This window comes from Eleginops maclovinus, chromosome 4 (assembly GCF_036324505.1).
Source record: "Eleginops maclovinus isolate JMC-PN-2008 ecotype Puerto Natales chromosome 4, JC_Emac_rtc_rv5, whole genome shotgun sequence".
In the NCBI taxonomy this organism is placed as follows: Eukaryota; Metazoa; Chordata; class Actinopteri; order Perciformes; family Eleginopidae; genus Eleginops; species Eleginops maclovinus.
Window position 1 is genome coordinate 19,910,663 of NC_086352.1, and position 27,237 is coordinate 19,937,899.

Below are 27,237 nucleotides of genomic sequence, written 5' to 3' on the forward strand. Positions count from 1 at the left end.
GAAGAAAAGACACAAAACAATGGCTATACTTGTGTATGCGCAAGCGTTGCGCTGAAGTGGCCGCACGAAGGCAAACAAAGCACTTCCTCGAAGTCGCTGCTCATATGACTTCAGCTATGGGAGTGATGTCTACTGTAATTCTTGCTCTCTTTTTTTCAATAATATGTTGTTCCTTGACAGAAAAGCTATCAAATGCGTCATCTCCAAACATAATCATCATGCTCATGGATGACGTAAGTATTGTATCGTAAATGTAACTTTAGTTCTTCACATCAGCAGTACAGATCTGCTTGAGTAATAAATGAGTGAATGAATCATATTTCCCTCTCCCTCTTTCTTTTACTGTAACGGTATTCGTTTTCACTCTGTCGCTTGGTTTTCAGAACTAATAGCAGCTGTCCATGTACTCTAGCCTACATAACATTGAGTGTGTGCTTGAATGTGTGCTTTGTTTTTCTGAAAGGGACACACTAAGTTCTTAGTCCTTTTACATAATTAAAAGTTGCAATATCATTACAGAAACACTGTGTTACAAGACAGAGTCCTGCATTTGATCTCGTACTTAAGTAAATATAAAACACTGTTAGCAATGTACTTCACTAAAGTCCTATAGTAAATGTACTAAGTCACATTCCACCACTGCTTTCTGTGTGTCTGTTTATATGGGAGGAGGGTGTGTCAATAAACCTCCCTCTGCTCTTCAGATGGGTTGGGGGGACTTGGGGGTGTTGGGCCAGCCCTCTAAGGAGACACCCAACCTTGATGCCATGGCTGCTCAGGGCATGCTGCTTCCAAATTTCTACACTGCCAACCCGCTCTGTTCCCCATGTGAGTCAGCAGATAATCTTGTAATACAGAAGCTGAAGCAGCAGTTCCTGTTTAACAGGATGTTACAACAATGTCAGTCATAATCACAACTACTGCCTCTACATGATTTTATTGTCACATTCTCAAAATGATGGAATAGCACCTGGTTATGAAAGGACGTCAAAGAAATAAGCTTGCACCTCATCTGATTTAAATACAACATACAGATCAAAGTACACCTCTTACAGTTATCAAATGCAGGAGAGCAGGTATTGTTGTGAGTTACATCTAAAATCCAGCTTGATAATTTCCATGTCTTTTAAGAAGTTGTTGATGTAAAATGCTATTGTCCAAATGGGAGTTTTTGTGTATTTTGAACAAAAAAGGTTAATGGAAAAGTATGGATAATTTATTACAAATGCCAGCTTCACAAGTTTTAGAGGTGATTTTCTTCTTTTTCAAATGAATTGCGTTCATTGGGGTGGGGTTGCACTTGACAGCAATGTCATTGATTATAATTAAGTCTTTAATATAAGTGGGTATTGGTATTGGAGTTGTAACAAAAGACTACACTTCAAAAGCTCAAGGTACAATTCAGATGTATGCCAGAACAGTATGAAAATAAGTGGAAAACGAAAATAACAAAAATCCCACAATTTTCACAACAGCCAGAGCTGCTCTTCTCACCGGGAGGCTGCCAGTCCGAAATGGTTTCTACACAACGAACGGCCACGCCAGAAACGGTACGCCCCCAATCTATCCTTACTGTGTAAATTATCAAGCTGCAAATTATTTCCAGCAGGTTTTCTCATTACTATAATGTACAATGTACAATTAAGTCACAGAAAGTTTTGTACACTAAACGCTGACCTTTCTTATAGCATACACACCTCAGGAGATAGTGGGAGGAATATCTAAGGACGAGATTTTGTTACCCCAGATGCTGAAGAAAAAGGGCTATGTCAGCAAGATAGTTGGCAAGTGGTGAGCTCTTTGTCTTTTATAATCCAGGTTTAAGAGGTTTCTGAAGTGTTAGAGGTTGCAGTATGTTGATGACCAACCATGGCAGCACCATGGAATAAATATCACGCATAATAGGACAGAGAAATCATGCCATATTGCATATTTTGGCAATTTAATCACAAATCATGTTTACTTAAAGCTGGACAGGCAGCTGTGGAAAAGGCAGCAAAAGTAAGCAACATTTTGAAAGTTTGTTTATATTTAGTGGTTGCTGTCGGCTGGAAAGAGAATTTGAACAAATATAACAAAAGGTTATTCCAAAGTGACTTTCCTACCCTAGCTTTACCATAACTGATGAACATTTTTTATTTTTTTTAAGTATGCTGTTATTTGTTATTGTATTGTATTATTGTAGCAGCAAAAGTACACTTGATTTTAAGTACAAGTCAACATTTAAATGTGCAAAATGGTCCTTCAGTCTCATTGATCTTAGTGTGTATGAGTTCACTTTGTTTATCACTCAGGCATCTTGGCCACAGACCGCAGTACCTACCTCTGGAGAATGGTTTTGATGAATGGTTTGGTGCACCAGACTGCCACTTTGGCCCTTACAACAACAGCATCAGACCCAACATCCCCGTCTACAACAACTCTGAGATGCTTGGCAGGTAGTATAACGCTACATATGATCAGATATGCATAACAGCAGACAGAAACAAAGGCTGAAAATCTATAAAAATCTCCTTTCCACCTGACTCAGTGGAATAGCTTGGCTGTCTGAGTTGAGTGTCTCCCCTCCTCTTCTTTCTCTGTACCAGCTGTGCTTGTGTATTCCATTTTCCGCCCATTTGTTTTCCCCAAAACAGCCATATGTGTATTCAGGGTCATTGGAACTGGCAGCCGGGCGTGTTTTTCGCTTAGCCGTGGGTTTAATCAGCATTGCATACCTGGGCCCTGGACAGACAAACACACACACATAGACACGTATACTCACAGACGCACGCAAGCCCTCATGAGACGGCAGGTTGCGTTGTCTGTGTGCAAGGACACCTGGAGTAAGTGAAGCGTAAGAAAGAGAGATGCCTGTCACTGCTTCCCTGCTTGCTGCGCCACGCTTCAGCAACACCTCATAACAGTTCCCTCTGTTCAGCTCTGTAGAGACTCCACAGATATGTCTTTCACCAAAATCTCCTGCAAACACAGTCCGCAAGAGGGAAATTTGCTTCTGTTGTCGTAATGATATTGTCTGCGGTAGTCTAGGTCAATTTAGAGGGAGATTGAAAGCCCTGATCAGGTCGCTTTGAAAGAGTCATTTTATGAACAGTGGAGAAATGGCATGGTGTGGGGACAGCAGCTATTCAGATTGGATAATGGCTAAATAAATAAGAAGGTTTATTTAATAAATAAAAGCAACCCACTTGTTTTTCAGATACTATGAGGAGTTTAAGATTGACAGGAAGACTGGAGAGTCCAACCTCACACAGATGTACCTGCTGGTAAGTTAAGGCTCCCAACGCTTCAGTGATGCACCAAATTCTGTTTCAAAGTTTCCTTTGTGAATCATTAACAGATTATGATGAAAGTCACTATATATTTATTGTCTACCGTAGAAGAAAAATGGTCTTTTACTCACCAGAACATAAAAGCACAAAAATGTGAATCATCTATTTAACCAATTCAAAGCCCAATTAAAGCCTGATTTTGGCCTTTGATCATTACCATGCTTTTCACCAGCAGAAAGAGATAGTTGACTTTTGTGCACTTTCTGTTTGATTATCCCTGCTGCCTACGTCTGTCCCTCCTATTCAGTTTCTAAAGGGATCAAAAGCAGCATGCAGAGACGCGCTGCATGCTTGAGAAGTGTACTCTGTAATCACAAGAAGAGGATGTAAAGCTCATATAAGCATGGTTTTGTGATCATTTTTTAAAATTTTAGAACAGATGAGAAACAAAAAACAAACAACAACAGTGCAGCACAGCAGCCTTGAAAATTGGTGTCAAATTTCCATGTACCAATACCATATTACAATAGACTAAAAAAAGGCATATATTATGTCTTTTTTTAAAAGAAGAAATAGAAAACATAGTTTCAGTAGACCTGTTATTAATGTGGTTGATTTTTTTTTGGAGAAGGAAACAAAGGCACAACATCTTTAGATTTATTATGTAGTACATTCAGGAGAAAAGGGTTATTTGCTGACAGCAGTATTGTGATTAAAGTAAGACATTTGACAACTGCACTGACAGACACTCACACCCTCTACAGGAAGGTATTAACTTCATAAGACGTCAGACCGTGGCCCAGCGGCCCTTCTTCCTCTACTGGGTGCCCGACGCCACTCACGCCCCTGTCTATGCCTCCAAACCCTTCCTGGAGCAGAGCCAGCGAGGCCGGTACATTATATCCTACATTACTGACTTATTGTCCAGCAGAGGAATGAGGTTATAAATTATTGTATTTCTCATGGGAAGGGATAAAAGCTGTGATTGTCTGTGTTCTGCAGGTACGGTGATGCAGTAATGGAGCTGGACTACAGCGTTGGTAATATCTTGTCGTGGCTGAAGAGACTGGGCATTGAAAATGATACGTTTGTCTTCTTCACCTCAGACAATGGAGCAGCCCTAATGTCTGGACCAAATGAAGGTGAGTTTCTCCTTTTGAATTTGTTCATATTTTTCCACGGCACATTTTCTGTCTTGTACATGTGTGTCATTTGATACATGGTTACATGTGTTTTTGTGCTTCTGATTCCTCAGCCGGGAGCAATGGGCCGTTCCTCTGTGGGAAAGAGACCACCTTTGAAGGGGGCATGAGGGAGCCAGCCATTGCCTGGTGGCCTGGACACATCAAAGCAGGCACAGTAAGAATACCCCAGTGATTTGAAGCTTTTTACCAAATAAAGCCTGCTAAAATACAATCATTCACTTAATCCCTACCATCTTCTCTAGAGAATAAACTAAACCCAGGATCCAGAGCCAGTTTTTCCTCTTCTCAACATTGTTACGTCTCCTTAATGTTCTGCCTATCAACAGGTACCGGGAGCTGAAACATTCTCTATAAAGCTGCAGGCGATGTACAGGACTGTTAGGCAAGGCTGAGAGTAAAGGAATAATTTCACTAATCCTCTCTTTCTAATTATTGTTGCTTTTGTTTCATTTGTGTATCATTTACCACTTTACATGCACACACTCTGACCTACTGGCGCTGTTAGCAGTTAATCGTGACTACGTTCAACTTCTATGGAGTGATTGAACTCTAGAAAACAGTTAAGAAATACTGCGTGATCGCGGCCACAAAGCATGTGGGCGCTCTCTCCACTATTTCCTAAAATATTTTCGGGCTGGAATTAATGCTCCAAACTGTCTTTTTCCTACCTCCCCCTCCCCAATTTAACCCCCCACCCACACCGTGATCCTCTAAGCCTGTGCGTTCTGCAAATGACTTTTAATTGTATTAGGGGCAGCTGTGACACGGGGCTGTGACGCAGAGGGATTTGGTGGAGGAGCGAGCGGAGGCTGCAGTCTGCAGTAAGCCTTGCCCCTGGCTCATCTCACAGGGGTGTGCTGGGGCCTGATAGCACAGCAGAGTAGCGAGGGAGAGGGGGATTGGGAGCGTCTTAAGCGGCTAATCTGTTTGTGTGTTTGCTGAGGTTGGATTGAGCCGTAATGAGGACTTCAGTATCTGAATATGCCAGGCGCTCAGGATAAAGGAACAGGAGGGGTGGATGGGGGTACAGGGAAGGAAGCAAGGAAGACGTAGAAGAGATGGCTGGTGTAGAAAAGAGAAAAGGAGGAGAGCTAAAGACACTGGCACTGCCACACTGCCAGGAATATTCTGTGTTGTCAGGGCTTTACTGCACCCCTGCCACTTTATAATTGACCGGTGTGTTTTAGCATGCTTGTGCAGAAAATGTCTGTGTCATTTGTGTTTGCTTCTGCATGCCAGCATATATGCATGCTTTTGTATGTATGTTGGATTAGTTGTATCTGTGACAGTTTTTTAGACCAGTGGGACACACAGTTGTAACTCATTATACATCAAATGAAGAACATCGCCAAACAAACGTGTGTGTATGTTTGTATTTGTGGCTTAGCTGTGAGAAGGAAGGTCGATCGATCCTCCCTGGAGCTCTTTGGGGTTGTGATGACAAAGCTGTTTTGTTGGAGCTTCTGTACTCTACAGCTCTGGATGTATCACTCTGGGAGGGAGGACACACCACACACAGGACTGCCCCCTCTCTGGTTTTGTAGTCTTCTGAAATCTCTGTTGATCTGTGTATTGAAAAGTCTGTAAGCTCTTTGATCAAAATAAAACAACAAACAGCCATGCAATCCTTTGTTAAGGTGGGATTTCAGCAGGTTTATTGTCTCATGATAACGTCTTTATGGCGTATAAGAGACACTTTTTTGGGGGGATTGGTGAACATCTGAGTGATGAAACTTAGTAATTTAACAGACTTTTGTGAATGTGCAGACGACTGGTTATTCTCTTGGAGGATGGGAGGAGGTGTACTGGAATGAAGCAGGTGCAGATTCAGCATTCTCCCAGTGCCTGAGGGGGGTGAGGGGCTAGGGTGAGGAGGGGTGGTGGCTGTAGGAACAAAGATGTGGAGGCGGGCTTGGGGGGTGTCGGCCACACAACGTCGTCGAGTGTCACAATCCCTTTTGTTGGGTTTTATCAGGCAGCAGACACACAGGCAGAGTGGCAGAGACCGGGATAGAAGCAGTGCCTCCCAAGATAACCAATATCCCCCACTCACAACACAGACAGAAATGAATGAGACATTAATAGAGAGTGATGAGTCAGTTAAAAAAGTAAAGAACAAAGGGTGAAGAAAGAATGAAGTTCAGCGATGACTGCAATAGAGGGCAGGGCTAATAAAAGAGGAAATAAAAGGTGGCAACTCCGCAAATATATTCCGCCGTCAGAACAGGCTGAAAGTTTTGCTTTCTTGGTCATGCAAGTTATTAGCAACTAAATGTCAGTTTTGCTTTTTCTTGTGTCCTTTTGTCCTGTCTTCTTTAATGGTTGGTGTGTGACTGTGAGGGGGACTTTATAAAAAAAGTGAAGTGAAGGACTAAATCTGTTAGTGTTTATGTGTGTGTGTGAGAGAGAGGAAGTGTCTGGATGAGCAGATAGATCATGGAATGCATTGCAAAGCCTTTTCTGTGGCTGGTTCTGTGGATACAGAAGAAAGGGGAATTCATTTCAGTGCTAAGGAGCTTGTATGTGTGTATGTGTGTTGGTGTGTGTCTGTATGTGTGCTGGCTGCCGATATGAGCACAGCGGCACATGGCGGTGCAGCTGCAGAGGCCTGATAGCGCTATCTGATTGTGAGCGTGCCGTCTTCCTCTAAGGCTCGCTCAGGAGAGAATGGAACGGAAGATCAAGGATGACAACGAAAAAATGTCATTTTATCTGAAAATAGTTCAAAGTTTATAAATAAAATAAAGCTTTTCACTGTGACTGGGAAAAGGAGATAAAACACCAGCTCGCTCCAGCTCCAGCCGCCTGCTTGCCCGGGTTTGTCCTCTCCCTACTTTCTCTCCTCCTTTTCTTTGCTCCTCCTTTTTCCTTTCCCCCCTAAAAAAACTCATTTAGAAAGGGAGACATTTTGGAGGCTCCCTGAAGCAGGGATTAGAGAGTAGACTGAAGAAATGCACCTCTTTCCTACATGTGTGCAGAGAATCACACATACTGTACAAACATCCTATCATGACTATGCATTGCTACATTGTACAGGGTCATGAAAAATATCTAGTATAAAAGAGAAAGCTTATATTAAAAGCAACATTTAACATTTTATTCTTGATTTAGTAGCAACTCTTTTAAGGGATAATTCTTAGGGATATGTTCTTCTATATATTAATATGTAAGCTTATTCTGTAGTGTTGCATTCCTTTTTTTCTTTTTACCTGCTATGCCACTTTTGCTGTCATACTGTAAATTTCCCTGCTTTGGGTATAATAAAGGATTTCTGATTCTGATTAGAAACAAAGAAACCAGGACCTCTTTGTTGATGCTAAAATGTGCCCCAAAAAACACCCGCACTGCCGTTGAAAAGGTGTGTGTGTTTGTGTGTATAACATACACTTACCTGGGACCAATGTGAGTCCTGGAGTGGACACTTGGCCAGTCGTCATTTCTTAAAGTCTTTTTTTTTCATGCCTAAATCAAGGGTTGTGTGAAACAGCAATTGTTGTTTTTGATAAATGTGTCTTTTTCCAGGTGAATTTCCAGTTGGCCAGTGTGATGGACCTGTTCACCACTAGTCTGGCTCTGGCGGGCCTTAGCCCTCCTGATGACAGAGCCCTGGATGGACTGGACCTAACACCGGTCCTCCTAAACCGACCACACAAACAGGGAAAGAGGCCAGTACACACACACTGTTACAGGAGTTCCCCATTTTTGTGAGACCAAAATCCCCTTCTTGAAAAAAAAACCCTTTTATAACAAGGATCACATCCCTGAGTATGAGAGCATTGTTGTAACTTTTCCTCTAGTCGTCATCGAGGGAAAATCTTATTTCTGAATTTAAAAGCTAATGTCCTTCCCATCAACCTCAAATTGCTTATTAAAAAATGCTAGTGCTACTGTCCTACACCCAAATGCTGAACATGGTTAACACTAAACCTGCTTAACAGTAGCATTCTTTTTTGAGATTTGAATGATTTTTAGGGAGTTCATGTGTCTGGAAGATTAAAACATTTAGAGAAGGGGTAAAAAAAAATCTTCAAATCTTTCCAAGACGAAATGTCTTTGTTTCTTAAAACACAAGTTTCCATTTTAGTTCAAACTCACTTTGGAAGAAACAAATATGAGCATTTCTTCCTCTTCTCATCCATTACAGGCCGATTTTCTATTACCGTGGCAATGAGCTGATGGCTGTGCGGCTTGGACAATACAAGGCACACTACTGGACCTGGAGCAACTCATTAGAAGAGTTTGAAAAGGTATGTTTCTCATTTTTAACACAGCAACTCTGTCCCATCACTGTTTCCTCAGTTCTTGATTTGTGCCTCCACGTCCTCCCTCTTTGTCTCTCCTAATCTGCCTCAAACACACAAACACTTACACTGTTGGTGTTATCTTGAAAATGGCTCATCAGTTGACTGCTGTGTACATCAGAGCGTAATGAATATTAATGAAGAACCCCCACATCAGCGAACTTACATCATTCATCAACCAGATGACTTGTTTGTTCTGACTCCAGTGGAGATCTTCTTCCTCGCGTTTTGCATACCGTCATTCCCCGCTGTAGATTTGTTCTTTTGGCACCACGGAGCTCAAAGGAAGGATAGAAAGACAGATGCTGCAGTATCTCTTGGCCGTAATTACATCAACTCTGTGCTGATTAAATGTATCTGGAGAAATGTGTAATGTGACACTTGAGAAGCAGGTTAGTGTGGTCCACATTTCTCTCCTCTTTCCATAAAAAGCATGTCCTCCTGTCCTCCCATCATGGCTCTGCTTTTCCTGTGATCCAGTTTGTTTTATGCCCCATCGGTCGCTTAAATTGCTCTCTCCTTCAGGGCCGCTGAATCAATAGCAGCCTCCTTTATCAACTCATGTGAACTGAAGTGGAACTTCACAAATAATGGCTTCTGATTGCCTGTGAGTTGCCTATCGATTGGCGTGTGTGTGTGTGTGTGTGTGTGTGTGTGTGTGTGTGTGTGTGTGTGTGTGTGCGTGTGCGCGTGTGCGCGCATGCGCGTGTGTGTGCATGAGAGAGAGTTGGAGAGAAAACCTGAACATGTATGTTTGGTTCTCCTTATAAATGTGCAGATCAGTGTGTGTTCAATGGAGCGTCTGTTTAGCGCCTTCAAGGGAAAGTTAAATCCCCAATATGCTTTATGTCTTTGTGATTAGAGTCCTTAAACTTTCCAATTCATGTAACAAAAAGTACATTTTCTAAACATGAAACATGTAAACAAACTGACATATAAATGTTTTGCTTCAGAGAAAATGTATATTCCTTCTTTCGGTTGTCTGAGTAACATGAATCATTAATCATTTTCAAATAATTGCCCCTTTAAAACCCTAAAGAGGCTCTAGTGTAATCTGTCTTCCTACAGAAATAACCAATCAAAGCTCTTTTACATAAAACAACATTATTCCTGCTTCTTCTTAAGCTTTGGTGATACTTTAAAACATAATTTGTTTTTTCTTGGCCCATGGTAAAAAAAATAAACAAGAAGGGAATAAGTGTGTCTGTGAAAAAATAACAAAATTACAGGTTAATAGCTGAGAGACGTATTGCTCCGTCCTGGCTGTGTTCATGCAACTCAGTCATGAGGAAAATGAGAAATTTTACCGGCTTAAATGGCTCTCATTCAACTCTCTTGAGGGAGTGTAGGGATGTTAATATTGCGAAATATAGTTTGTCGTGACTGTGGCTCTGTGTATCTGGATTGCTGAGTAACCTGTGGTACAGCAGGAGATCTATGGCAGTTAAATACTCCACAGACTGATGATTGAAAACTGAGAAATAACGATTTCCCAGACACCTGTTAGTCCTACATTTTCTTTTTTACTTTGACAAGATTACTGTGTTTCAGCTCCAGTTCACTTTTGAGCTATTGTGGCCTGTGACATTAACACAGCTACGCTTGCTAAACAGGACATGGTTCACTCACTTTTAAGCAAAAGGCACTACAGAAGTTTGCTACACATTAAGACAGCAATCTGAAGGTGTCTGTTAAATAACGTACAATATGCACACCTATGAAATAAAAGTAGATATATTTCTTTATATGTTGTTATAAAAACTTGCTACCATCTATATATTAATATCTGTTCCATTTCTTTTTGGATCAAAAATACACATCAGATATTTCCATTTCCCAAATCCATCCTGCCACCGCTGGATGCTCCTGCTCCTTATCTTGTAATAGCGACTGCTCTGCTCCAGTTTGAAAGCAGCCTAGTTGTATCCATAGCATTAATGTCAGGGGAGATATGGAGTTCTCGCTGTTATGTCTTGGGTACACGAGACGGAGTCAGAGAGACACACAGCAGGCCTTTTCTGGCTGCTCCTCTGGGATGAGATTTTTTTTTTTTTCATTCTTTTCTGCATTTCTAAGCTTTTGGCTTCAAAAGACAGGGCCTGTCTGGATGAGAGGAAGGTCTGCAGGGTGGGGGGTGACTATCCTTCTCACATTCTCTCTTTCTCTCTCTTCTATATGTATTTTTGAGATGCTCTGTTGAGTGATCTCAGAGGGGGGCAGCAACAGTGCCTTACAGATGAATGCTTTCTCAATATTAGTTGTGCTCATCAAAAAGTGTGTGTGTGTGTATGTTTGTGTTGGAGAAGGGGGAGATCTCCAGGGGGTTCTGGAGGAGTGAGTGTGACTCAATCAGGCTGCGATCACTGCCAGGCGCACGAGAATGGAGTCATGGAGCGGGAGCGAAGGCGTGGAGAGATGAAGCGGGGGAGGCAGCACAAGGAAGAAAAGTCCTCATTTTGTCAGTGACTTGAGCCCCGTCATGATGTACCAACAGTAGCTGCATAATGAACACAACAGATTGGGAAACAATATGCATATAGGCAACAATAAGATTAAGCACAGGGCTTAGAGTTGCAGGTGGCGGCACGCATACATTTTAGCATTTAGATCTTTAATTAAATATTTTGGACACTAAGAACGTACAGAAAAAGAGCAAAAAATCATAAGGGAATTGTTGAGAAAAAGAGTTGTAAAGGTTTGTCTTGAGTTTTCTTTTTGTGATGCAGAAAAAGTGGAATCAATTCTTTTCATACCAAACATGGAGAGAGAAAAAAACTTCTCCCTGATCCGATTGGTTCATATATTTCTCCTCAAATGTTTATTTTATCAACAATCACTAATATCACACATACTGAGATACATTAAAATACATATACAATGTTCAACACATCTGTAAAGTTTATCTGAGGGTTTATCATTACGTATCTGTTGTGTGGTTTCCTCTACAGGGCATCAATTTCTGTCCTGGTGAAGAGGTCCCTGGTGTGACTACTCATGACCAGAAGGAGCACACAATGCAGCCAATCATTTTCCACCTAGGGCGGGATCCTGGGGAAAAGTTCCCTATCAGGTTAGTTCCCTGAAAAGGAAAAAAAAAATCAAAACATGACAAAGGGAAGAGAGGGAGACGACCAGGAATAACTGAAGAGATGTCGGAAATGATCTTGCACTCTTCCTGTTGGGAGCGCAGTATTTGTACAAGCTCAATGCTGATTCATTGAGATAAATTGTGTAGGTCTGAATTGAGAGCGAGTGCTGTTTCATTGAGTTTTGTGAGTCTCTGCCTTCGCTCAGGGAAGAGTTAAGATCACAGAGACGGTCGAGTGACATCAGAGGACATAGACGGCCAAAGCTGAACTAAGACTATTACTAAATAAGGCTGCAAAGATAGAAGATATCATTGATGTGATGTTTTAAGGACACTGATGCAAGTTGACGTAATGACTAATACATTAAGACAATCTAATAATCGCTTTGATGTTTATATATTCCGTTTGTGCTGAGTGTTCGCTTTGGCTCCCTCCTGCCATAAAACCTTTCTGGATTGACCTTTCTTTGCCGCCTTCTGCAGCTCTGCATCTCACACCCTGCGCGCGCCTCATCTCCTCTTGGCCTCCTGCTCCAACTCCTTTCAGTTTTGTAGTGAAATTGGATGATGAAACATTAATGTTGTTTTTCAAGTGCTCACCTTTTTAGCCTTGCTATTTACTTGGAAGAATAAAAAAAAAAGCAAAAACCAATCAATATGCAGCCATGTGTTGTGCTGAGTGCTAGCTGTGCACACACACTCACAGACCCATATGCACACACGCTCACAAACCAAACAGGCACACAAACACTCCTTTTTCACCACCCCCCCCGACCCAAGGTGCACAACCTCTTCACTTTTTCTTCATCCATCCTCTCTACTCCTCTCTATATTCAGTCCTTTCCCTTTCCAGACTTTTCTGATACTCTTTCCCTTGTTACATGTCTCTTTCCTACTGCTGTGCACCTCAGCTCACTTCTCACCACTCAGCTGCTGTCCCTCTACATCCACAGGGACCGTTCTCCTCCATCCTAGTTAAGTGTGTCTTTGTGTACTCATGTGTATGTGTGCATTTTGTCCGTGTGCTCCTCGGTCCCCCAGCTGGACTGGCTGCTTGGCCATCATTAATCTCTGTCTGCACCTAAAGAGCCACTTAAGATGATGTAGGGCCTGTCTGCACACATGCCTTCACTACTGTCGCAGGAAGTGATACAGCAAAGAGCACACACACGTACACAATCCCTAGTCCTGAACAGTCAGCATTGAAATCTGTATAGATTATAATTATGCAACCTAGGAGAGGACTCTTTAGTGTCTCATGACTTGTTAAAAAACAGAAGGACAGCTATATTTGACTGTTGTGACTGGACAAGGCCTCTCCTGGTGGTCCACAAGCTCAACCAGGTCCACATCTACCAAACCTGGCTAGTTTCTATCCCTATTGGATTAATTCAAAGCCTTTTGCTGCCTTCCACTTTGCCCTCTGTCTTTGTGACCTAAGGCCCCCGGGTTAACACATCCTCGCTTTCACACCACCTACCTCAGCTTGTGTCCCCAGAGTCATGGTCGTCCGGAGTGTAGTCCTGGCCCTAACACTGCAGGCAGCCCTGCACACAGTCTGGCCTCATCTGCTGCCTGCCACCAAGCTCCCATGTTCCCAATCAATAGTCCTTACTGAAGTGCTCAATTTCCACCAGGGTGGAGTAGGTGGTGGAGGGGAGGGGGAGGCAGGACAGATGTATTTGATTGTCTCCTCAATTCCCCCACCTTCTGCCACTGTGTGGTTGTGGGTGTGTGTGTGTGTTCCAGCAATAGTGTTATGAATCAGTAATCAGAGTGGTGACACACCTGAGCAATGCCCCCATCCCCCTTGGGTGCCATACATTATAAATCAAAAGACTTCATTTGCATACAGCCTGCTTATTATTCTAGATTTTGCCTCTACACCAGTAAGCTGAGGGTTATAATCATGATAATGAGCTGTGCTGACTGTAGGCTTTTTATTATTTGTTTGCAGATGGGGCATAAACAAATGATATTATTAGTTTTTGATTTAGAGGTCTGCAGTGTGAGATTTTCAGTGCATAGACAAAACAATAGAAAACATAATGTCTTGTGCAAGTTTCTCCATGCATGGCGCGCTTTGCTTGCAGACTTGTATGGTAGCGTTGAAAACTTACAACAGTCTGATAAATATCCCCTATATTTACTTTTATTAAGTTGCTTCATCACTTATCACAAAATTAATCGCAGCAATCAGTAACGGGCACAAATAGGAGGGGAATGAAATATCTCTCTTGCTGATCATAATCTGGCGAAAGCAGTATTTGCGATTTTAGATAGCTAAAGCAATTTAATCTGAATGTCTGGTTTTTAACCAGGGGTATGAATCCAGTGCTTTCCTATCAGCTTGGGTCACAATGCATTGATAGTTAGCTCATGACCAATGTGGTACACCAGGAGAGAGACTAATTGCAGCCAGTGCACTACCAGGCAAGTAATTGTAGGGGAAAGTAAAGACTGAGAGTATCAAGGAGAGGAGCAGGTGCTGGCTGATGGAGAAAGCCTTGCTGCCCTGTGGGAGATCTAAAAGGGAGGGTAGGTGTGAGCTGGACAGGGCCTGGGGTTATTACTCTAATTGACACTTCACCTCACACACATGCACATGGTCCCCAGGGGCCAATCAGAGGGCCGGGTTTGCAGTGGAGGGACCATGGAAGGCTGGCACAGGTGCTGCCGGCGAGCGTATCAGGGGTGTAATTGCACTGCTGATATTTGTCTATCTGTGTGTCACGCCACCAGACACCCACTCCCCCAACACACACACACACACATGTGCACGCACAGCCCATTAACCCTACAGGTCCTATTGAGAGCAGCGTTCCTTTGAAAGCCTTCGGGGCCCCTGTGTTTTACACACTGAATATAATAATGCACAGAGGTGCTCGGGCTCACTGGTGTCCAACAACAGTAATTGAGAGACAGGGGATGGGGTAGGGGTTACATAGGTCACCCTGCTGAGCGTGCTTTCCCAAAGGGTGTCCGAGTGGACAGCCTGTGTTTGTTTTTGGATGTGTGTAGGTGTTTCTGTTGTTGTTATTGTTTGAAGCTACATTATTTACCCTCTCTGATATAGTGTGGACTGGGCACATGCGCGCAGAGCATTCACTACAATACTTCTTAGCCAAAAGCCCAAAATTTATATATGTTTCTTTGAATATATAGTTGTGTGTTAGGCTTTTCAATTTATGTTAAATCACCGAAAAAAAATGGACAAAACAGATAAAAACAGATGTGTATTTGAGTCAATTGGGTTATGCATTATGAAACTGTTTATTTGGGTGTGTATGTGTGTGTCATTTTCTGTGGTTGGTTAAGTTATTGTTGCACGTGTATTAAAAAGCTTTAAATACCAATCAAATCATTTAATTAGTCAATTGACAAAACACAAATGAATCACAATACCAAATATGTATATATAATATAAAAATGACCAAATATTTGTTGTTTTGTGCTTCTAAAATGTGTAGTTGTATATTCAAATCTATAGGGCTTTTGAAGGCTTTTGATCAGACAAAAGAAGACATGGTCTTATAGGCTTAGATTTTCTGACATTTTATTTCAATAAAAGTAAAAAAATGTGGGAATCTGTAACAAAGATTCAGTTTCAACATACTGACGATGTGTGTTGTGTGTTGCAGTGTTTCGACTAATGAGTACCAGAATGTGCTGAGCAGGATCAATCCTGTTGTGGAGCAGCACAAGAAGACACTGGTGCCCGGTGTTCCCCAGCTCAACATGTGTGACGTGGCGGTGATGGTGAGATTTACACAACATAAATATCAAGATGCACATTATTAGTGAAAGTGCAAAACTATGTCAATTATGTTGTGAATACAGGCTTCATTGTGTGTGTAGCAGGTGACTCAGATACTGAGCGTTTATACATGACATTTGTACACCTTATCTCTCTGTTCTGTCCATCACACCTATACATCAGATACATGAATACAAAGAGAAATTACACAAGCCTGAAAAACTAAGAATTCATAAACATGTCTGAAAATTGTAGTTAACTGTCTAACAGACTATTAATGTTTAACTTGGAACATATTTTAACCTATCACTCTTTTTTTGTCACTTCATCACTGCAACCTTGCTTCAGAATGTGAATCATACATGATTGCCTAAGCCTTTAGATCGTATAGATTATGTCTGTGTTTTACTTTTAGAAAAAACATGTCCTTTAGGAATTTTTAGATATAAATTAGGCAGGGGCTTTGTCACACCGAAGCACCACAGAGTGAGCGCTACGCTACGCTGCTATGCATTTATGTGTGGCATAGCACTGCCCCCTTGTGGTGAATAAAATAACCCCAAATTGTATTAGCACAATAAACCTTCCTGTAAATAACACATAACTCTGATAACGTAGTATTCTTGTGATAACATCATATTCTTGTGCTTGCTGTGATTGCTGCTCTCTGTTACAGAATTGGGCCCCCGCTGGCTGTGAGAAGTTAGGAAAGTGTCTCAAAGTGCCAAAGTCTCAGCCCTGGAAGTGTGACTGGCCACATTGAGAGGATGAGGAACCAAAACCTGAAGATCTGCCTTTCTAATCAACAGACAACCTTATTCTTTTGTAAAATGATTCATGCACAGTTAAGGAGATGGACATGGGGTCAAATCAGGCGAAGTTTGTTGGTCTGACATTGTATGGATTATGCAAATAGATTTTTTTCAATGAGTGCACAAATGTTGTAACTGCTCTGGAGAAGCACTGCAAAAAGAGCCAATGATTGAAGTATGGACAAATGAATTAGGAAGTTGGAGATTTGTATTTTTTTTTGTATCATGCCTAATGTAATGTTCACCATGTTGGGTTGTTGGTTTAAATATTATCATTGTTACTTGCGTACTGAAAAAAAAAGGTGTTTAATAAAAGGTTATTTTTTTTATGACCCTTCAAGTTATTTCTAACCAAACTCTCTCCTTACAGTTTGACAGATTACTTGCCCTGATGGATATTATTCTACAGTGTCTTGTCCTTTAAAAGTCAGAGCTCATATTAAGTAGTGCACATCCTTCATTGCTTTTACAGCAGAAGTGGCAAGTAGCTGCTGGTGTGAAAATATTGCGTTTATTTTTGCGAACAGTCATTTCCTTTACAGCTGAAAGGAAATTGCTTGTTCCAGGAAACAGACGTTGAGCTATCTTGAAAGTGAACTCACACCATCATTTCAAAGGATCACAATAGAACAACAGCCATGGAGGTAGACACTGCGTTTATCAAATCCAAGAGGGGCATCCTGAAAGTAGCAGAGATGGTAAGACAGATCAAACATCACCACGAGTTTAAAAGTTTTGTAGTTTGCAACAGAAGTAAGGAACTAAGATATGTCCTGCACACATTAAAGGGGAAGCAGATACAGGTTATGAAGAAATAACAAAGCAGTGTAACAAATCTGCTTTATGTTTAACAATGCACTTAGAGCTAGTTTGTTGATGCAGTTGCTATGCTTTTACTTTTGTGTATTTTACAATTGTGTGATTCTTGTATATATATATTTTTTGTATCTTGGGTGTAACATAAAGCTGTCTTTGGCTCTTTCTGCTGTAACAATGCAGATTTCCCCTCTGTGGGACTATTAAAGGTATTCTGATTCTGATTCTGATTATCAACATAAAAGGTCATTTTAGCTACTGCATTAGTTACTTTTATTTAAAATAAAGCAATGTTGAAATATAAGCTGACACAGTTCCTCTTTTTCTATATACACTGGGATGTGCAACAGGTCTTATGAAGGAAGAGTAAATCAGCTGATGTTCTGGTTCCTGCTGGATGTTTTGAATAAAAACTATTCATGATATGCAAGCTGAATAATGTGTTTATATGTAAACAGACTATTTTCAAATTACATTCATTGCAGTAACCATTTTCTAAATATTGTGTCTCTTTTTCTGCTTTAGGCGACTCTGTTTGTGGCATTTGTGTGTTTCGTTGTAGCCTCCAAAACAAGGTACATTGCAGCCACAGTGACGGAGTTTGTGATCACTTCCCTTCTACTGTTGCTCTACCTGTTCAAACTCAACAAGAGGCTGACTTTCTTCTTCTGGCCTCTCGTTGTGGGTGATGTTTTACAGCACATTACATGATTTGCCTACTGTAAGTGTTGCATTTTAAAAGTGATTGTTCTTAAATGATTTTCTTCTGTGCAGGATGTTTTTAATTCAGTGTTTGCAGCAGTCTACTTTATTGTCTTGAGCCTGTTGGCAGCGACTACATACACTGTCACAGGCACGCTGGTTGGAGGGGTGAGAAATATTTATTTAATCTATAATTGAAATCTCAGTTTTGTGGGTCAAATTTAAAATGGATTTTAGTTTTCCCTCAAACATTGGCATTTCAATAAATAGCAGATAGAAAGCATGACATTGCTTGCTATCTGCATACATCTTCTGGAGCCCAATGTACATGAAGTTTGATGATTTCTATTTTCTCTGTAGTTACACACACTTCAGTGTTGACAGGAAATATGCATGTCCTTTTAAATGTACTTTCTATTTCCAGATAGTTGGTATTGTCTTTGCTGGGCTGATGTGTGTGGACAGCTTCGTACTTTTCAAGAACATCACATTCAACAAGCCAAGAAGTGAAATTAATCAAGAAAACAATGCAAATTAACAATTGAAAATGGTTTCCAACTGCCACATTACTGCACAATTTGACTCAGAAATGTTTACCAGTGTCTGACATGTTTAAGATTGCAGCTGTTTTCAAATGTATTTATTTCTGATTTATGTTTTGGGATATTGTTTTATTTGACACACATGTCAATAACGACACAAATATCAATAAAGCCTTTTCTTTACCTTCTGACATCAGGAGTTGGTTATTTCCACTGAGTGACTGAGGAGTGTGATGTATTTCTGCAGCTGGGGGCATCACATTTCACATCTGGAGAAAGCAGATGTTGCTCTTTTCGGGAGCTCGGGCTGCGTTTCCGCGCTGTCATTGTTTCCGTTTCCACCTCCGAGAAGCCTCACGCCTCCACATATCTTTTTTTTTCAAGCGTGTGATCCGTTACATTTCGTGTTAGTTTGAGCTCTCTGACTTTTGAGGAGAGTTGATATCTCTTTTTATCCAACCATGGGGGACATCGAGGCTCCCAGCGCGACTCGGCCGCGCCAGACTGTCCTACTGTCTGTCCTCCCGAGCAAAGAGTTCGCCTCCTCAAGGAAAGGAATGCTCCTTATTGCTGAAGTGGTAAGAAATGGACCAGAGCGATCTGAAACCAATTATATTCTTACTGTGCCATGCTTTCGCCAAACGCGCACTAAAGTCAAATCGCGCCGCGTTTTGGATAGTTGTACTTGCTCTTTTGTAGGACATATGGCAGCCATGGAAGTGTGTTGCTTTAATGTTCCTTTGGAAATAACTTTATCGGACTGTTTAACTGTCCTTTTGAATATGGGTCAGTCGGTTTTCGTCACAAGGCTTCTATTAGTAAAGCTAAGTACAGTGAGCAACTTTGAGGGAAACCTTGGAAAATTGGAATACAATTTTCTATGGATTATGGACACACTGAAGACCACTTAAATCATCTTCACCATTGTCAAGAGCCATCTGTGCTGCCGTGATCAAGCTAAATAACGGTCTATGCTTCTTTTAGACTCAGTGATGTTTAATGCATTTAATCAGCTCATTAATTAAAACATCCAAATTACTTTTTTGCTGACTTTTCAAGTGCATTTGAGCAAAGCATAAACTGACTACTTGTGCGTGATATTGGTAGTGGTGTGGGGGGCAGCATCATGCTTTTCTTACTGCAGGAGGGGTCTTCTTGCTTGTTACTTCTGTATGAACCCTTAGATTTGTGTCATGTGAGAGAGCATGCAGTCATCTTCTTCTCAGTCACATCCTTTACTCTTTTGCCATAACATGTCGCCTGGAGCACAGTCCTTACTGTGTGTGAATGCAGAGATCAGCAGCCCTTTGCACTCTGTCACACACACAATGCAGTCTCTTTACTGCTACTCAGCAATGTGACTATGATATTCATCCTGAGGCTAAAATGCTTCTGCATAGCTTAACTAAAAGGCCATATAATCATGGGAAGATCCACAGAATAGATAAACTTCTCTTTCAAATCTAAAGACACACTTTTATAAACATGCTTTTATGTGAATCAAATATGTACTTTTAGGTCTGTTGTTTATAGCATTGAAAGAATAGCTTTAAATATAGGCTGATTCAGTGGTTTAAAGAATTGACAAGTAAACAGAGCTTTATAAATTGTAAACAAAAGTAAAATGAGAATCCAATCTTGTTATAAAAGCTTGATGCTCCTAGATTCCTAACATTGCCCGCAAATACTGTATGTAGTACAGTCAGAGATAGCAAAAGGAAAGCAACCCCATTACAACAGTATGGTAGAAGATGTTGTCTCATGGTATCGTCCAACGCTAACTGGGCTAAATTGTTAGAGAAGAAACTGATGACGGTGCAAATTTCATTAAATGTTGTTAAAGTGTTCGCTGCCACCCGAAAAAGAGAAGCATCAGCATTTTCTTTGAGTGAGGGCAAAGACAAATGTCCTAAACCCTGCATGGATACCAATACATGTGATGAGGGGTGTTTCCTTGTGCTGTAATTCCCTCTACAATGCTAACTGATGCATTCAGAGACTCAACTTGGTTTTGTAGAACATTAGTACAATGGCATTCGATTGATTCATCTGTGTTTGTCGTTTTTTGTTGTTGTATGGATTCAACAATGGTATTTTTTCTGTTGATATTATTATGTTATTTACTGTACTGTGCGATGTGTACTGTGTGAGTTTAAACTCAATGCTGTATCACAGTGGTACAGTAAAATAAACGAAGACTTTCTATTCCTAGGAGTATTAGTCAGACACATAGTCTGCTGAGCATGCGTTATTATACACAATGTGTTAGAGCCCTGTGTATTCCTCATTAGACTTCAGTCTTTGCCAACAACAGGCCCAAAAAGGTCTAAGAATCACAGGTTGTAAATGTGCTTGAAAAGCAGATTTTTGTAACGTTTGAAATATTTCCATACTGCAAACAGGCTGTTAATAAGGGTACATTGTGTGGTAAATGTATGCCGTCTCCCTAGGTGGTATAAAGTGGATTGGATTGTCAGAATTCTTAGCTCAGTATGTCATTTTTTTGGCTTCAGGATTTATAATGTATGTAGGTGTTTAAAACCCTACTCATGCACTCACAGCAGGTTTCACTACCTTTAATACCTTTAAGACTCATCGCAAACCTTTTAAGGGCAAAGCTTTCAAAACAAGCTCTCTCATATCTGACCTCATTTCAAAACCCACTTAGCTTTCACTATGACTTTACAAGCAAATGATTAGGCAACTAAATGATTATCCAAAGAAACCCACCTCATTGTTACTTTCAGCCCTGGACCAGACTAATTCTCTGGACTCTAAACAAAAGGAAATATTATTGTCTCACTGATGTTACGTGTGATGTGCTTTCTTTATTTCTTTGCCAGATTATGCAATGTACAACACATTTTAGGCTTGCTCATCCTGTGCCATTGCTCAGTCATTCCAACATAGACTTTATTCTCCTTGAGAAAACAATACCTGAGGATCTACTGAGGAACTAAAAAAAAAAAAGCATGTATAGTTAGCCTGGAGCTGTTATGTGTCTTATTACCGTGAAATATTATAGATCCCTTACAGGATACTGCTCAGTTGCAGCATTTTTAAGTAATAGCAGCTGCAGCAGTGGGTTCAGGCAGGGGGAGTTCCTAACCTCAGGCCAGGGTAGGAGGACTGAGACAAAGACAAGATGGCCGGGCCTGTCTAAGATTACACTGTCTGGACTTGCTTATATGGCACTGATATGATCTGTCCAGCACTTCTAATGGAGAGTGTCAAACACAGGGCAGGGTCATTTACATACGTTGTAACTACTTGTTGCCAACACAGAGCCAGTTTCAACGTCCTCTTTCATTAACTGCTCTGTGTTTGTGGCTGCTTGCGCAAATGTGTATGAGAGAGAACCACCAGGCCTGCGTGAATAAAAGTTGTCTTTTAACATCTTTATCTCCAAACAGGAAGTGGGCCTGAAGCTGTAATTCAAACAGACTCACAGCTTCAGGGCAGCGTAACATTATTCTAAAGGGAGCAGATAATAAAAGAGCGAATGTATTTATCTGTTGGGTCTAAAATGTAAATGGGCCTTGGGATTCAGCCTCTCGCATAGAAATAGATAATTTGGTTAAAAGGTTCAAAAGCTTTGTTTGTTAAATGCACAACAGCTAGTGTCATGTTAGCAATACAAATCTTGAGACTAGGCTCCTCCAGCAGAAAGAGAAATACATAAAACAGTGAAATATAAATAATGGCAAGTTGCAGAATGGAAAAACATTTACATAGATTAATATAATCAGAATGTAAAATAAAATACTGTACTGTACTGTAAATAAATACTGTGTAATGCCTTCGTCAATGTCTCTAGTTGTCTTCAATCACAAAAGGCTTTGTTTGAGGCATAAGTCTTTAACTCTTCAGTGATCTAAACTTGCGGTACATGTTGCACTTACTTTGCCCTTTCTCTTTTGATTTGTCTTTTCAGGCGCTGTCCTTTGTATCATTTGTGTGTTTCGCGGCATCCACAGCAGCAGCCTTTGTGACAGTTCCCCTGCTGGAGTTCCTAGCTGCTCTATTCTTGTTGTTCGCCTATTCCACCAAATTCAATGAGAGGTTTAAAGGCTTCCTCTGGCCTCTCATGGTGAGAACAATAGATAGCCATGATCTTGCACATGAAAAAACAAAAAAGACATTATAAAAGTTAAGGTTTTCATCTAAAATATTTTTTTTCTTTCCTCTCTTAAAGGATTTCATGAGATGTGTGACTGCCTCCATTATTTTCTTCATCATCTCCATAATGTCAGTATCCAAATATCTGGACGGTGCCTCCAAGGCCGCTGGGGTAAATTATCTTTTGTAACTCTGATCATAGCCTACAACTCCATTATTTATGTATCATTAAGTACATACAACTCATTTAGCCTTTGTTAAATAATTCAGTTTTTATCACACCAGTTGTTTTTCCCTGGATTGATATCAAATGTCTTTCTTTTTACAGATATTTGGGTTCATTGCCACCATCGTATTTGCTTTAGATTTTTACCTCATTTTTAATGAGCTAGCAACTTTCCTGAAGCAAGGAGGAGGGGAGTCCAATGAGGAGCCATCGAGACAGCAAGGTAATACTCCAAAGGACAATCTGATTTAGAGCTACAAAGGAACATGCAAATAGGGACTATAAGACTATTTGATTTTAAATAAATACGCTCTATTTATTCAAATATATGGCTATACCATACTTAATAAAGGCCTGTTAGATATGAATTACAACTACAATGTGCAGTGTGTTTTGAAAATATTAAAAAATGATTATTATTATAACACGCTCATACAAGAAAATTCCACATTTCTTAAACTAAAATGAGTTTGCTTAATTATGATGTGTTTTTACTTTTTGTCAATCCACAAAAGGTTGACCTATTGGGGCTGATTTTTTGGCATTACACAGACAAAGCTTGAGCCAAGTTGTGTTCATGAGTATGATAGTAACAACATGATATTTAAGGGTTGGTGTACCAACCACTTCCTTTGGTTCACTGTTTTTGGCAACCGAAAGTTCACAGTTTACATCATAGATGGAGCGCTTTCAATACAACCCTTTTATGCATGCTTAAATTTGCTTAACTTAAGATACTTTAGCTATTGTTCAGTGTTTAAGATGCAGTATATGAGAGTCTTTCACCTTATTCACGATGCTGTGTTAGCGCAAGTTTTACGGAAGAACATTTTAAACCTTTTCTAAAAAATGTTGAACTATTTACTGTGATAGATCTAGAGCAATGTGAATATACAGTACTTTTTGTGATGAGTGTGAACCATACAGTCTGTGGGGTGAATCAGCTCTTTAAACAACCAAGTTTGTGTATGCTTCAGTTCTGTAGTTTCACCAAAATAGAAACCAAAGATTTTGCGACATCATAACTGAACGTCAGATACTTTAATCTATGATTTCCTCCAACATGTATAATGTCTTCAAGTGCACCATATTGTTCAATTACTTGTTACTTTCTGGTATTAGAGTTAAATATTCATGTAACTGGTACAAAATAATCCAGATACCTAATCTGTTGTTTGCCGTTTTTTTCTAGATGAGTTTTCAGACTCTGACTCGGACTGAGACCACAGACCACCACCAGGTGTTCACCAGCATGTTTGATCATCACATAATGGTCACATTGATTGTATGTAAACTAAGTGAATTTATTGGTGGATTCGAGACTTTCTCTCTAGTATTAGATCTTATGTGAGTTGAAAACAATCCCTCTCTTCTTCCCACTTTTTTGAATTCTCCTGTTAAGCATTCAAAGGTGGAAATATATTTCACACATCAATCATGCCCACAAATTCAGAAAGTCTAAACTTATGTGTAGAATCTTTGTTGTTTTCCTAAATGACTCATTCATTCTTAATTAAATGTAGTTGTTTTTCACGCCTAAACATAAACCCAGTGTCTTTGAAGATTTGGAAAAAAGACCTGATAATTATAAAGCTGTGAAATTGTTTGAAGATACTGAGCTTTATGAGCCTTTTGTACAATCTGCATGTGGGAGCATACGTCTCAAACAGGAAAATCAATTAATAATGACTTATGGGTATGTACAGTGTCCCCTATTTACAGAAATACTGTATCCAACAACACTAAATGACTGTCCTTAGTGAATACATGTTTAGGAGTACTAACAGTGTAGTAGGTTAGTGCAGCATTATCATCATTTATACATTTGCAGTATTGCAATAAAAACACATACTGTATGTACAGTATATAAAAGAAACAGTTGGTTTGCGGTTGGCTGGTTACAACCTCTGTCCAATTTTTTACAAGAGTGTATTTTCTAGAAATTGAGGATAATGTTTGCTTATCTTCTTTGAAATTCAAATGTTGGATCAACAGAGTTCCTGTGGCGTGTTGTACTGCATAAGCACTTCTTTCTTGGTCCTTATATGGTTTACATCTCCCAGAACTTTTATTTTCAGAGTCGCCATGAATCAAAGCTACATAAACAGTGACACATTTTCAAATTAACCCAAAGCTTGAGACGCTCTGCTCTAATGTTTCCATTTGTCTACTATATGTGCTTCGTGTAACCTGTGTGTGTAAATTACACTTATTGAATTATTATTTTGTTAAATTTTTGTTGCTTAATATGTGATTTGTTTTGTTGTTATACATTTACTTTTTTTGCATGCATGTCAGATTTTTCAGTATTTCCACAAACATTACTGAAGAATTAGATGCAGTAGAAAGCCACACTGACTGATATGTAATATACACTGCACTGCACCAGTGTTACAACAGCACTGTGAATTTAAAGCGGATGAATCAGAGGCTCAATAAAGTAAAAAGAATAATAATAAAGTTGCAATCAATTGTTTACTGTTGTGCCATTTATGGTAAAGTTTGTTTCCTTTGTGGCTTCACTTAGATTCTTTATTTAACTGGTGCCTTGGCAATAATATATCCAAATGTTTTTGTTGATACATCGAGGCTTAAATTGGGATCTATACCAGCTGAGAACTGTCTAAAAATGAATTTGAGTGAGAACAGAACTGGCGCACATCTTTGCTATCCTGTGAAAACAATTAATCTCCAAAACACTGAATTTTCACAAGCTCACAACAGGAGTGTAAACGTTTTGATATTACATTTTTCGATGGGGGATGAAGTAAAACAATGTTCAGCCATAATAGAAATTTTAGCTTGTAGAATTTAACCTTACTAAATCTGTAGATGCCCGGTTTTCACAAGACAGCAACCAAATTAAACCATACACATTTGCTGTGCATAACAAATAATCTCCTGCATTGTTATATTAAAGAGGCCCCTTACTGGAGTATTGTTTATCAGCTAATGTTTGCGTTTTATTGTTATTTTTTGCAAAACATGTTTGAATAAAAAAGCAAGCTATTTTAAATAATGTCCAAATCACTTTATTTAAATTGTCACTATAAACTGATGTGAAGCCTTTTTTGAATGCTATGAATACAAAAATACAGCTACTGCAAATAGCAAGTACAAGTTGGGCTCCATGCTGTAAAGGACAGACGTTATTGAAACCAAATCACACAAGATTAAAAGCAAACAGATAAGCGCCGCACCTCCAATTTCATTCTCACAATCATAATGATCATTCACTGTCTAAAGGATCTGGAAACTTGTGGAAAGCAATTACTCTCTTTCCTTTAAATAAATAATATTTAATACCATGCTACAGCAAAGCGTTCTAAATACAGAGCTGCAGGCTGATAGTTTTGATGGATCTGATGGTCAATTTATATTATCAAATAGAATAATAATTGTGTTACTAAATATCAATATTTTCACATCTCTCAAAAATCCATTAATGCAAAGTGAAGGACAGTATAACACATATGATTGTCTGTTCGGAAAAGCACTTCAGTCACTATCGAGGAAAAAAGCTGTTGTTTATAATATAATTTACTAAAAACACGAGCAAGTCTAATAGCTCTCAGAATAGTGTGAACCATTTAGACTTACTGAAACATAAAACATTTTTCATTTTTACCCCAAGTCAAACACATATCTGCTCCTCTTCTTATGAACACACACCAGTGAGGTTATCTGGCTGTAGTGCATTTTAGAAGACCACCAGGAGATGGAGCCATAGAGTCAATCTAGACCCTGCGCTAACTCATCCAAGTTTTAAAAAAGAGGTCTCATACAAGAAAGAAAACACATGTGGGAGGGACTATAGTGTAACTTCAAAGCACCAAGAAGTCAATAATTAGGTAGATGTCTTTCTTCATTTTAAAAAGCATTTTAATTTTTCAAGATTTAGCCTCCTGTTAGTCAACTGGTCAAACAGAAAAAGCATTTAAGGAATATCAAATATGTCTTTGGCTCTGCATGCAAGAGCTTCATGACAGCTGCATTGTGGGGTTATAAATAATTTCATTATATGAAGTGTGATAATATTCTGTAGATACATTTATTCTACCAGAGTGAAAGCTTTTACAATAAGGCTACAAATACCATATTTGCATCCTCCCATTTGAAAAATCATTAAAGTTTCAGCAAATTTTAATTCTGACAGTCCTATCATATCTTGTGATTTTAATGACATATAGAAATGCAGATCAGAACGAGGCAACCTGTGATTCAATTTCAAATCTTGTTTTTGATCTCTAAGATGGAAGGAGTGTGTCAGTACCTGAGATTCAATCTATAGGATGGGGGCTTTGATCCTGACCAGGTCACCACTTCAAATGTCGTTACAGGTGTACCATCAAAATATGTGTAACCTGAAGCCCTAGATATGTGCAAAAGTCACAAGA

The 27,237-nt window shown here is 39.8% G+C and overlaps 3 protein-coding genes across 3 annotated transcripts; all 3 read left to right on the plus strand.

Moving 5' to 3' along the window:
* Positions 1 to 20: 20 nt before the first annotated feature.
* galns (galactosamine (N-acetyl)-6-sulfatase) lies at positions 21 to 16,764 on the plus strand. Its single transcript, XM_063881276.1, has 14 exons — positions 21 to 233; positions 705 to 828; positions 1,476 to 1,550; positions 1,689 to 1,791; positions 2,295 to 2,438; positions 3,200 to 3,266; positions 4,037 to 4,164; positions 4,275 to 4,414; positions 4,528 to 4,631; positions 8,000 to 8,142; positions 8,622 to 8,724; positions 11,727 to 11,848; positions 15,508 to 15,625; positions 16,300 to 16,764. Exons 1-14 carry the CDS (start codon positions 36 to 38, stop codon positions 16,384 to 16,386), a joined length of 1,656 nt encoding a protein of 551 aa, XP_063737346.1. The 5' UTR covers positions 21 to 35; the 3' UTR covers positions 16,387 to 16,764.
* Positions 16,765 to 17,037: 273 nt separating this feature from the next.
* LOC134863053 (proteolipid protein 2) lies at positions 17,038 to 18,686 on the plus strand. Its single transcript, XM_063881286.1, has 4 exons — positions 17,038 to 17,133; positions 17,777 to 17,932; positions 18,026 to 18,121; positions 18,378 to 18,686. Exons 1-4 carry the CDS (start codon positions 17,074 to 17,076, stop codon positions 18,489 to 18,491), a joined length of 426 nt encoding a protein of 141 aa, XP_063737356.1. The 5' UTR covers positions 17,038 to 17,073; the 3' UTR covers positions 18,492 to 18,686.
* A 117-nt stretch (positions 18,687 to 18,803) lies between these two features.
* cmtm3 (CKLF-like MARVEL transmembrane domain containing 3) lies at positions 18,804 to 25,316 on the plus strand. The gene is made up of 5 exons (XM_063881284.1): positions 18,804 to 19,073; positions 22,430 to 22,585; positions 22,691 to 22,786; positions 22,943 to 23,063; positions 24,033 to 25,316. Exons 1-5 carry the CDS (start codon positions 18,957 to 18,959, stop codon positions 24,059 to 24,061), a joined length of 519 nt encoding a protein of 172 aa, XP_063737354.1. The 5' UTR covers positions 18,804 to 18,956; the 3' UTR covers positions 24,062 to 25,316.
* Positions 25,317 to 27,237: the final 1,921 nt, after the last annotated feature.